This window comes from Bombus pascuorum, chromosome 14, assembly GCF_905332965.1.
Source record: "Bombus pascuorum chromosome 14, iyBomPasc1.1, whole genome shotgun sequence".
NCBI lineage: Eukaryota > Metazoa > Arthropoda > Insecta > Hymenoptera > Apidae > Bombus > Bombus pascuorum.
The window spans coordinates 8,489,557-8,501,162 of NC_083501.1; the positions used below are offsets into that span (position 1 = coordinate 8,489,557).

The 11,606-nt window shown below is 30.8% G+C and overlaps 3 protein-coding genes and 1 long non-coding RNA gene across 5 annotated transcripts; 2 read left to right on the plus strand and 2 right to left on the minus strand.

The window, feature by feature from the left end:
• Positions 1–861: 861 nt before the first annotated feature.
• LOC132914374 (uncharacterized) lies at positions 862–1,692 on the minus strand. The gene is made up of 2 exons (XR_009659576.1): positions 1,209–1,692; positions 862–1,120 (listed from the first exon to the last, which is right to left on the minus strand). It is a non-coding gene; the product is annotated as an uncharacterized LOC132914374 (long non-coding RNA).
• Positions 1,693–2,056: 364 nt separating this feature from the next.
• LOC132914368 (uncharacterized) lies at positions 2,057–3,773 on the plus strand. The gene is made up of 2 exons (XM_060973432.1): positions 2,057–2,118; positions 2,342–3,773. The coding sequence occupies exons 1-2, from the start codon at positions 2,109–2,111 to the stop codon at positions 2,932–2,934; spliced, it is 603 nt and encodes a 200-aa protein (XP_060829415.1). The 5' UTR covers positions 2,057–2,108; the 3' UTR covers positions 2,935–3,773.
• Positions 3,774–5,385: 1,612 nt separating this feature from the next.
• Positions 5,386–9,490, plus strand: LOC132914355 (cap-specific mRNA (nucleoside-2'-O-)-methyltransferase 1-like). Its single transcript, XM_060973397.1, has 3 exons — positions 5,386–5,758; positions 5,982–8,196; positions 8,316–9,490. The coding sequence occupies exons 1-3, from the start codon at positions 5,749–5,751 to the stop codon at positions 8,806–8,808; spliced, it is 2,718 nt and encodes a 905-aa protein (XP_060829380.1). The 5' UTR covers positions 5,386–5,748; the 3' UTR covers positions 8,809–9,490.
• LOC132914361 (nudC domain-containing protein 1) lies at positions 9,169–11,425 on the minus strand. Of its 2 annotated transcripts, none has more exons than XM_060973422.1 (4): positions 10,981–11,425; positions 9,911–10,775; positions 9,472–9,836; positions 9,169–9,401 (listed from the first exon to the last, which is right to left on the minus strand). In XM_060973422.1, exons 1-4 carry the CDS (start codon positions 11,093–11,095, stop codon positions 9,190–9,192), a joined length of 1,557 nt encoding a protein of 518 aa, XP_060829405.1. In that variant the 5' UTR covers positions 11,096–11,425; the 3' UTR covers positions 9,169–9,189. The 2 variants fall into 2 exon arrangements, with proteins under 2 accessions (XP_060829405.1, XP_060829404.1); XM_060973421.1 differs by having other exon boundaries at positions 9,911–10,889.
• Between the last annotated feature and the right edge of the window lie 181 nt (positions 11,426–11,606).

Sequence of the window (11,606 nt, forward strand, 5' to 3'; positions counted from 1 at the left end):
AAATGGCTTATTTCGTAAGAAAAAATTATTGCAATTGTGAATTAAGTTAGACATTTTCAATAATTCTTACTTACGAAATTTATATGTTTTATCCTACTATAAATGGTATATGTCTGTCAGTTAGATATTATAATAACAAGTTTTCCTGTAAAACATTTTAATTTCGTCAAAACATGTGAAGCGAAGGTAGGTTTTGGCATTCTTTGTTTATGCTTAGTTGGTACCCTTTCGGCATATTCGGTTGCCATTTTGTTTATTCTCAAATTGTGTCGTTCATTTATCAAACTTGTTGTTTTTCAATTAATTGTTAATTATAACTAATTCTTCTATGGATCGCTTCTATTTAAATTCAAGTTATGATTTCGACGGAGTAGGAACAAGAAGAACAAAGAGCATACACAAATTATTTATATAAGGCAGCGTACAAGATGAACAATTTAAGGAAAATGTGGCATATATGATATTAAATAATATTTCTGTATTCAGATTCTCTTCTGTAGGTTTCATTAAAGTGCATTTCTTGTATGTTACACAGTATTATGATAGAATGTAAGAATAAATACTGCAATAATAAACTGTTTGTTTCTCTGTCAATTTACGAAACTTATTTTATTATCCCGTTTATAACGTAGATGTCGTAGCACAAACCCGGACGATATATTGCAATTGTGAATTAAGTTAGACATTTTCAATAATTCTTAGTTACAAAATTTATGCTTTATTCTATCGTGGAAGGCACATGCCTGTTACTTAGATAATATTATAATAACAAGTTTTCCAATAACACATTTCAATTTCGACAAAACATGTGAATGTTATTACATAGGTTTTGGTTTTGATATATTAATTGATTCACACAGATTAGTATTGTACGTTCTGTATTTCATCACCTTGTACAGCCATTACAACACACCGGATACTCAGATAAAAGAAACGTTGCGGACAGGGAAAAACAACAAAAGAACCGCAAGCAATTGGATCAACTCTGATTATAGAAAACTAGTGATCATACCAACATAACATTTATCTCAATACTCCCCTTTGATCATAGTTTCTACAAACCCCATATCTTTGGTAAAATACTGAGTCTTAATTCTACTCAAACCTTTGGTAAGGATATCTGCAATGTTCTCAGAACTTGGCACATAAACATAATCTAAAATACCCTTTGACACACAATTCTTAACATAGAAGTAACGAACTTGAACATGCTTAGAACCCTCAGCGACTACCTCATCCTTGGACCATGAAATAGCTCCAATATTGTCACAGAGAATTTTGCATGGACGGGGATAATATGACAATTCACTCAACTCCTTTAACGGTAAGGATATCCATACAGTCTCCCTTGCTGCCTCCTGCATTGCTACAAATTCTGCTTCACAACTCGACTGATATATAACAGGTTGCTTCTGCGACAATCAAGATACTGCACCACCAGCAAGTATGAAATCATACCCACTTCTAGATTTTCTGTCTACTGAACGCCCTGCAAAATTTGAATCGCGAAACACTTTCAAAAGTTGTCCTGTCTTTTGCTATACCAGCTTTAAATCTTTGGTCTTTAGCAGGTACGCTTCACTACCTTCCAGTCAGACACAGTAGGATTTGCACACCTTTGACTCAGTTTACCTATTGCACAGGCGACATCAGGACGGCTTACAGTAGAGGCATACATTATATGCCCAACAGCTTGTTGTTCATACAACTTATTGTCAAAAGGTTCATCACACTCAATATGAAAACCAGCTTCACACTCCTTAGCTAGTGGTGTTGATACTCCAGTCTCATGAGTAATATCAAACAAATCCAGCATTTAGCCTATCTGCACGTATTGGTCAAACACAACAGTAGTACTGTTTGGCTTACTCAAATGGATGGACAGAAATTGAGTATCAATACCTAGCATCCTAACATTTAGTTTTTCCTTAATACTAACTTTGAACATATTAATCATAGTCTTTGTTCCAAATGTCGTCCACATACACAGCAACAATTAGATCTTTGGATACATTCATATACACACATAGATAACTCAGGCATGGTTTCAGATTTATATATATTTAATTATTAACTGTTAGTAAACAGTTGAGGAAATAAGAATAAAAATGAAGAACAGTAAGTAATACTCTTTAGCAATATTTATTTATCATTTTATCTGAATAGTTTGTCATTTTATAACTGTAAAGTAATACTTTATCATAATTATTTTATGTCATAAAAGTTTTATATTAGTTATAACTTCTTATTATTTATTTTTATAAATCTAATTTAATTTGTATTAAATTCTACTTTTAATCTGTCAAATATAGTATTGTCATGACATATGTTAATGTTTCAGATTCAGATGAGAGTGATTATGAAAACGGAAGTTTCAAAAATTTCTTACAAGACAACGATGGAAGTGTTGAAACAAAAGAAACTTATTCATCATATTTTTCTTGTTCAAACGATAGTGATGGTAATGAAGATTATTATAATGAAAGTACTAGTGAAAAGGATAATATAGCCATATTCAAATCTCATAACGTTTACCAAGATTTCTCTTATGAACAAGATTCAGCTGATGAAGGTTGTAGTCGAAGTATGCAGAATCATGTCTACGTACAAGATTTATCAAATTGTAATGGAGGATTGGAAACTAGGACAAAAAGGAAGACATATGAAGAAAATCCTTATCACCATAGTAAACGACAAAAGATTCATAGAAGTTCAAGTAAATCTGACGAGGAGGATATTCATGAAAAGATAGTTCACAATACAGGAAAAGAAGTAATAACACAAGAGTCAAAAAATGCTGCTGTTAAAATGGCAAATATAGATAGAGCATGTAACTTCATGTTTACTAAACCAGAAGGTTTGAGGGACAATGAGCTGCTGTACTTTGCGGATGTTTGTGCTGGACCAGGTGGTCTTAGTAAATATGTTCTATGACGAAAAAAATGGCATGCGAAAGGATTTGGTCTTACTTTAAAGAATGAATATGGTTTCAAATTAACAGATTTTTATGCAGGTCCTTGTGAAACATTTCATCCATACTATGGACCAAAAGAAAATGGTGATGTTTTTGACCCAGATAATCAAGAGGCACTTACAAATCTTATAATGCAGCATACCCATGGCAAAGGAGTATATTTTATGATGTCTGATGGAGGATTTTCAGTAGAAAGACAAGAAAATATACAAGAAATTCTTTCAAAACAATTGTATCTTTGTCAATGTTTAATAGCATTGATGATTGTAAGAGAGACTGGTCATTTTGTGACAAAATTATTTCATCTTTTTACACCCTTTAGTGCTGGTTTACTTTATTTAAGTTATTTAGTTATTTAGTTTATTAAAGAAAGGTAACACAAAAATTTTTCTCTTTTCTTTGCCCATGACACAACTGTTTAAAGTGGAAAATAAATCAATAGTTATATGTAATGTGAATAGTTTAATGCAATCATCAGTGGGTGATAGGAAACGGCTAACATTTGTTAGAAGTACCTTGGAATTAATTATTTTATGGATCTCTCCTGTTTAAATAAAATTTATGGTTTCGCCAGTATAGGAACAAGAAGAACAAAGAGCACACACAAATTATTTATATAAGGCAGCGTACAAGATGAACAATTTAAGGAAAATGTGGCATATATGATATTAAATAATATTTCTGTATTCAGATTCTCTTCTGTAGGTTTCATTAAAGTGCATTTCTTGTATGTTACACAGTATTATGATAGAATGTAAGAATAAATACTGCAATAATAAACTGTTTGTTTCTCTGTCAATTTACGAAACTTATTTTAATGTCCCGTTTATAACATAAATGTCATAGCACAAACCCGAACGATAGATAATAGCCATATTTCATTAGAAAGAATTATTGCAATTGTGAATTAAGTTAGAAACTTTCAATTCAAATTTATATGTTTTATTCTATTATAAATGATATATGTCTGTCAGTTAGACATTATAATAACGACAAGTTTTCCAGTAAAACATTTTAATTTCGATAAAATACATGTGAAGCGAAGGTAGATTTTGGCGCCCTTTGTTTGTACCCCATCGGCAAATCTGGTTCTATTCTCAAATTGTGTCGTTCATTTATCAAACTTGTTGTTTTGCAATTAATTGTTAATTAGAACTAATTCTTCTATGGATCGCTTCTATTTAAATGCAAGTTATGATTTCGATGGAGTAGGAACAGGAAGAACAAAGGACATACACGAATTATTTATAAACAATTTGCGGAATATGGGCGTAAATGATATGAAATAGTATTTCTGTATGCAGATTCTCCTTTTTTTTCATATTGCTATTATAATGTAAATGTCATAGCACAAACCCGAACGATAAATAAATGGCTTATTTCGTAAGAAAAAATTATTGCAATTGTGAATTAAGTTAGACATTTTCAATAATTCTTACTTACGAAATTTATATGTTTTATCCTACTATAAATGGTATATGTCTGTCAGTTAGATATTATAATAACGACAAGTTTTCCTGTAAAACATTTTAATTTCGATAAAATACATGTGAAGCGAAGGTAGATTTTGGCGCCCTTTGTTTGTACCCCATCGGCAAATCTGATTGTATTCTCAGATTGTGTCGTTCATTTATCAAACTTGTTGTTTTGCAATTAATTGTTAGTTAGAACTAATTCTTTTATGGATCGCTTCTGTTTAAATGCAAGTTATGATTTTGACGGAGTAGGAACCGTAAGATCAAAGGATATACACGAATTATTTATAAACAATTTGAGGAATATGGGCGTAAACGATATGAAACAGTATTTCTGTATGCAGATTCTCCTTTTTTTTCATATTGCTATTATAATGTAAATGTCATAGCACAAACCCGGACGATAAATAAATGGCTTATTTCGTAAGAAAAAATTATTGCAATTGTGAATTAAGTTAGAAATTTTCAACAATTCTCAGCTACGAAATTTATATATATGTTTAAATATATATTATATGTTTTATTCTATTTTAAATGGTACATGTCTTCAGTTAGATATTATAATAACGACAAGTTTTCCTGTAAAACATCAAAATTTCGACAAAAGTTTTGAACTGTGCCTTTGGGTGGGTGCGCTGGTGAAAGTTTTGGTCCTCATTTCGGTCGCCATCTTTACTATTCTCAAATTGCGTTCGCCAGACAATTGATATAATTTATATATTATTGTAAACTGTATTACAAAATATTATAAAATATTGTACATTATATATATTACTAAAGTAAATAAATTCTACATTTAACAAACAAGAATCTAAGCACTATTTGCTGTCAGGTTAATATAGATGGCTGGACCGTAGCTGCTTGGGGCATATTGTGGCCTTCTCTGGTGCGCTTCGGTGAGTCTCACTCTGGCACTTAATCGTGACGGTTGTGTCGAATTGCGTACAGAAACGGAGTGGTTTCTGACTTTGATTCATGTATTTTCTATACATGTTTTGACACGTTTCTCGGATATTATTTCATCACAGTGTACAAAGTGACATTTTTATACTTGTGAACTGGTTAATGGTGTCGTTGTTACTGAATGTTACAATATTCTTGTACGCGAGTGTATTGTTATGCGATTGAGGCATAAACATAACCTCCAAGAACAGTAAAATATTTTTTTAAATATTTACACGACAAGAAGAATTGTAATCGTCTGTTTCTTCATTTGTGTCTATTAAAATATTTTAATAGTAATATTTTAAACATTTAATTATTAACTGTTAGTAAACAGTTGAAGAAATAAGAATAAAAATGAAGAACAGTAAGTAACACTCTTTAGCAATATTTATTTATCATTTTATCTAAATAGTTTGTCATTTTATAACTGTAGAGCAATACTTTATCATAATTATTTCATGTCATAAAAGTTTTATATTAGTTATAACTTCTTATTATTTATTTTTATAAATCTAATTTAATTTGTATTAAATTCTACTTTTAATCTATCAAATATAGTATTGTAATGGCATATGTTAATGTTTCAGATTCAGATGAGAGTGATTATGAAAACGGAAGTTTCAAAAATTTCTCACAAGACAACGATGGAAGTGTTGAAACAAAAGAACCTTATTCATCATATTTTTCTTGTTCAAACGATAGTGATGGTAATGAAGATTACTATAATGAAAGTACTAGTGAAAAGGATAATATGGCTACATTCAAATCTCATAATGATTACCAAGATTTCTCTTATGAACAAGATTCAGCTGATGAAGGCTGTAGTCGAAATATGCAGAATCATATCTTCTTACCAGATATGTCAAATTGTAATGGAGAAATGGAAACTAGGACAAAAAGGAAGACATATGAAGAAGATCCTTATCACCATAGTAAACGACAAAAGATTCATAGAAGTTCAAGTAAATCTGACGAGGAGGATATTGATGAAAAGAGAGTTCACAATACAGGAAAAGAAGTAACAACACAAGAGTCAAAAAGTACCCTTGATAAGGGCCAAAGGATGATGCGATTGATGGGATATAAAGAAGGTTGCGGTCTTGGAAAAAATAAACAAGGTCGTTTAGAGCCAGTTCAAGCAGCTATACAGCATGGTCGTAGAGGTCTTGGACTTCATATTCCTGGACTTGAAGCTTCAGGTCTTAAATGGAATCCTGCAGAGGAAATAATAAAGTGTGTAGAAGATATGGAATGGATAAGAAATCCAAATCCTAATACACCCACATTAGAAGAAATACAGCATTGGTTACATCAGGGACCTAAAAAGTTGACCATAGATGATGAAATTGATTTCTGTTGTGAAGATATAGTGAAAAATGTTATCAATGCAAAATCAGTATTTGATCATTTGGATGAGGTTGAAATGCGTCGAGCAAGAACACGTTGTAATCCTTATGAAACAATTCGTGGTGCATTTTTCTTAAATCGTGCTGCTGTTAAAATGGCAAATATAGATAGAGCATGTAACTTTATGTTTACTAAACCAGAAGGTTTGGGGGACAAGGAGCTGCTATACTTTGCGGATGTTTGTGCGGGTCCAGGTGGTTTTAGTGAATATGTTCTATGGCGAAAAAAGTGGCGTGCTAAAGGATTTGGACTTACTTTAAAGAATGAAAATGATTTCAAATTAGCAGATTTTTATGCAGGTCCTTGTGAAACATTTCATCCATACTATGGACCAAAAGAAAATGGTGATGTTTTTGACCCAGATAATCAAGAGGCATTTACAAATCTTATAATGCAGCATACCCATGGTAAAGGAGTACATTTTATGATGTCTGATGGAGGGTTTTCAGTAGAAGGACAAGAAAATATACAAGAAATTCTTTCAAAACAATTGTATCTTTGTCAATGTTTAATAGCATTGATGATTGTAAGAGAGGATGGTCATTTTGTGACAAAATTATTTGACCTTTTTACACCCTTTAGTGCTGGTCTAGTTTACTTAATGTATCGCTGCTTTGAAGAAGTTTGTATTTTTAAACCAAACTCTTCTAGACCAGCAAATTCAGAACGTTACTTAATATGTAAAAAGAAACGGGCTGGGACACAAGATGTCGTGGAATATTTGAAGTATGTTAATCGTCTGCTTTTAAAAGGTGATGAAAATGACGATGTTTTACAATTAGTATCATATAATGAATTAAAAAGAGAAAAACAGTTTGTTCAATATCTACGTGCTTCTAATGAAGATTTGGGCAGAAAACAAATAATAGGCCTGTGTAAAATTGCTGCATTTTGCGAGGATAATACTCTTGTTGAGACAAAACAAGCTGATATGCGCAAACAATGTCTAGAGTATTGGAAACTTCCTGATGAAACTAGGACAATGCCTAGACAAATGAAACCAAAAGAAAAATTGAATACTCTTTTGACAGATACCTCATTCCTTACGGTTCATCCAGGACAATTGATGGAATTTAACATTGAACAAGCTTTATTATCTCCATATGATTGGTTTTGTATGCCATGTGGTACAAAGCCAAGGCCCGATGATGATAAGAAGAACGCTACATTTTATATGGGCATGGGAAGGAGTAACGTATATCGATATATAAAGAATTCTTGGGTTCTAGTCGATGACATTGCCATAGAATTACCACCAAATACACTTGTGTATGCAGAAGTTATATATGAAATGTCTAAGGAATTTAGACATCAGCAAAAAGTACTTGCATTGCATATTATAGATGCTTTCTACTTAGGAGGAGAGGACATCAGTAAAAAATATTTGAGGAGCAGGTAAGCAACTGAATCTTATTAAATTCAATAGTAAATTTATAGATTTTCAGTAATGAAATATTTTTTGAAGGAGTACTTTTATGTAATACTAATGTATGGTTTTTTTTTTTTTGTTACAGAAACGAAGATACAAAGTTGTTCTGTGAAGCTTTGTGGAAACCAGCAGGAAATAATTATGCTCGAATACGTGCCAAAGAACTATTTCCAGTTGGTTCATATATATGTGAAAAGTTACAAGTAACACAACGTAAAATGAAAAATAATTGCGATGTCTTAGTATACGAACTTCCAGAAAAGACTTCAAATGTTAATGGTTATAATAATGACAAATTATATTTCATACCACATAGTGTAATGTTTTTAAGAAGTACCGTAAATCCTTGGAATCGGTATGTTAGTAAAACACGTTCTATGACATACGTATTTAATTGCAAAACAAATGAAACGATATTCGATCTTCATAGACCAAGTTCAGCAGAAGCAAGTTTCATTGAATCTTTTAAAAATCGGCTTATTTGGCATTGGCCTAATGATTCGTCACTTACTATGAACAGATTTGCAAAATTTATTAAAGATAAGTGTCCTGTATATAATACAAGCTTAAAATATTAAAACTACAGAATGTACATATATCGAAACATGACTTGAGCCACATAGAAGTCAAACAGATTAATTCCGTTAAGTTGACTATCATAAGTATTTCAAATATGAAATACTTATGATATATTTTAGTATTTAGTATTATATTTCTATATAAATAGAGGTAATTTCAGAAAATGTAATTAATCAGTTTGTTTTCTGGGTGGCTTAATTGCAATACTATTTAGTAAGGAATATACTTTTACAAATGATATGCAGTATTGTATATAATGAATGAATGGAATGGGAATGAATGGAATGGGAATGAATGGAATGGGAAGGAATGGAATGGAATGGGAATGAATGGAATGGGAATGAATGATGACATTAAACTGTACTATATGATTGTATAATTTATTTTATAATTATATTATAAATATTTAGTCGATACAATTTATTTTTGGTTAGAATGATTAGATACCTATTGGTAGCAGCTGCTCCCATAATAGGATAAGTTTCAATACCTAAGTCTACAATCCATTGCTTCCCAACTTCAATATTTGATTCAGGTCTTTTATAAAGAAATATATATCTTATGTGCTCAATTATAGCTACATATGAACCATCTAAAACATATAATAGGTTGAAGTATTGTGTGTAAATAATTTGTATTTATAGATTAATTAAATATTTTACCAGCAGGTGAAAGACAAAACTTTTTGTTACTTTTACTTGCTTCAACGTAACCAAAACCAGGAAAGGTGTAGTGATGCTTTATATTCCATTCCATATCATTTACTTGGTTAGTTATCCATAAGCAACCGTCGTTATCGTGTCTTAAACATATTGCTTGTCCGGATTTTGTTTTGTACGTATACAAAACATGATTGTTTAGTCCAAGCATAGCTAAATGAGTATTTTCCTGTGTAATAAGGTCAACTCTTTGTAGAAGATTATCTTTTCTTTCAAGGTCACATTCTTCAAGTTGCTCAGCATTGAATCCCAAACAAGGTTGACCTTCTTGTTTGTTATCTATTTGATCTGCACACAGATGTGCTAACCTAAACATGAAATAAAAAGATATTAAAGTACAAATAATATAACAGAATTTTTATTATTATTTCAAGTAATGTACCTAAAATGGATTTCAGTAGCCAAAGTTTCATTAGGTAAACACTCTCCACCAATATCACCTTTAATTAGTTCATTCCACATTAAACCACTTTCATGTTTATATAGTTCAAGTTTAAATGTATCCTGTTCATATCTCCATGTTGTTAAACTTTCATCTAATCTGTATTGGCATTGCCCTTCAATTAGTATGTTATTATTCACTGTTACCGATAATTCCAATGGTGTTACATTTACTTTAACTTTATCATGATGATGCTTATCTATTGTAAGCCAAACTGTTATCGAATCTTCATCCTGAGACCAACAATATTTTGGGATCTTTAGTTCTCCAGTTTTCTCTATATTCTTTCTACTATCAGTAAATTGTTTTGTTTTTGGACATTCAAATGTTACATAATCTTGGCAAATAGAATGCAAGTATTTTCCGCATTCTTCTATATATACATATTCAACAGCCCCATTTACTTTTAAAGCTTTTTTATCAGTTAGCTCAAAGTATTCAGCTTCACTCCCTACATTTCTCCAAATATACGTTAGCAGTAACAGTCTTGTAAATTTTTTTTCACCTGTACTTCTAATATCACACATTGCGATCATAACAGTGCTTATAGTATTCACATATTGTACATCTAATATAATTCCAGGCTCTGCGTCATTTAGTATAAAAGATTTAATATGTTCTTGTGTATCTGTTACTAATAATGTTAAACAGTCTCCACCATCAGAGATTACAATAATATTGTTACTAGTAAATCCAATTGATGGATTATATAGAAAATTCTGTATCTTTTCGCTTAAGCTATGGATTGTATAGACTTGCTGTAAATTGCCATCCTTTTTAAAATGCCATACAACCCAATCTTTATCTATAAACCAAACTGATGTATCGTATGGATTTTTGAATAAATGATTATGAAATGCAAATAATCGAGTTTCTAAAAGGGAATCACGATTGGTTGTTAACTCTAACCTAAGTATATCTGTAATTATAAGTAACAATGCATATGTTAAGATGACAATGTATTCTACCAAAAACAATAAAATTAATTAGTAAAAATTATTAATCCTTACCTGTTTTCAAATTTATTTCACTGTCTATTGGAACTTCATCAGAACAAAACTGATATTTCTCAAAATTTAGATTTGTTAAATTTCTATCAGGACATAATTCAACAACTTTCGTCATTTTTCGCTGTTTTTTCTTCAAACGTTACTTAAAAATAAAGAAACGCAATTATCTTTAAAACCAAAATTTATAACCTTAGTATGTAATTTGTCCCCAATAGTTTGGATAATATTTTTCAGTATACTTAATCGTACTTATTTCTTCTTCTACTTTATTTTACAATATTAATAATATACATACAGCATTGATTTTCTTTATTTTAATTAAGTTTCAGTACAACAACACAGACATTGACAGATTCAATCACTAATTGCTATACCAGCAATCGATATAACTCTATAATCGATATATGTACTTATAGAACGCGATAATATTGAAAATAACAGTTCGTTATAAAGTTTAAGAAAGCGATGAAGTGAGACATAATATCAGGCGAGTTTTGAATAAAATTGTAGAAGTATTAGATACATACTAATTTTATATGTTTTACGTTGTTTTGACAATAGTGAACAACGTTTCTAGTACAGTGAAATGAAAATAAGTTACATTTTTTCCTAATATTAGAGTGTAT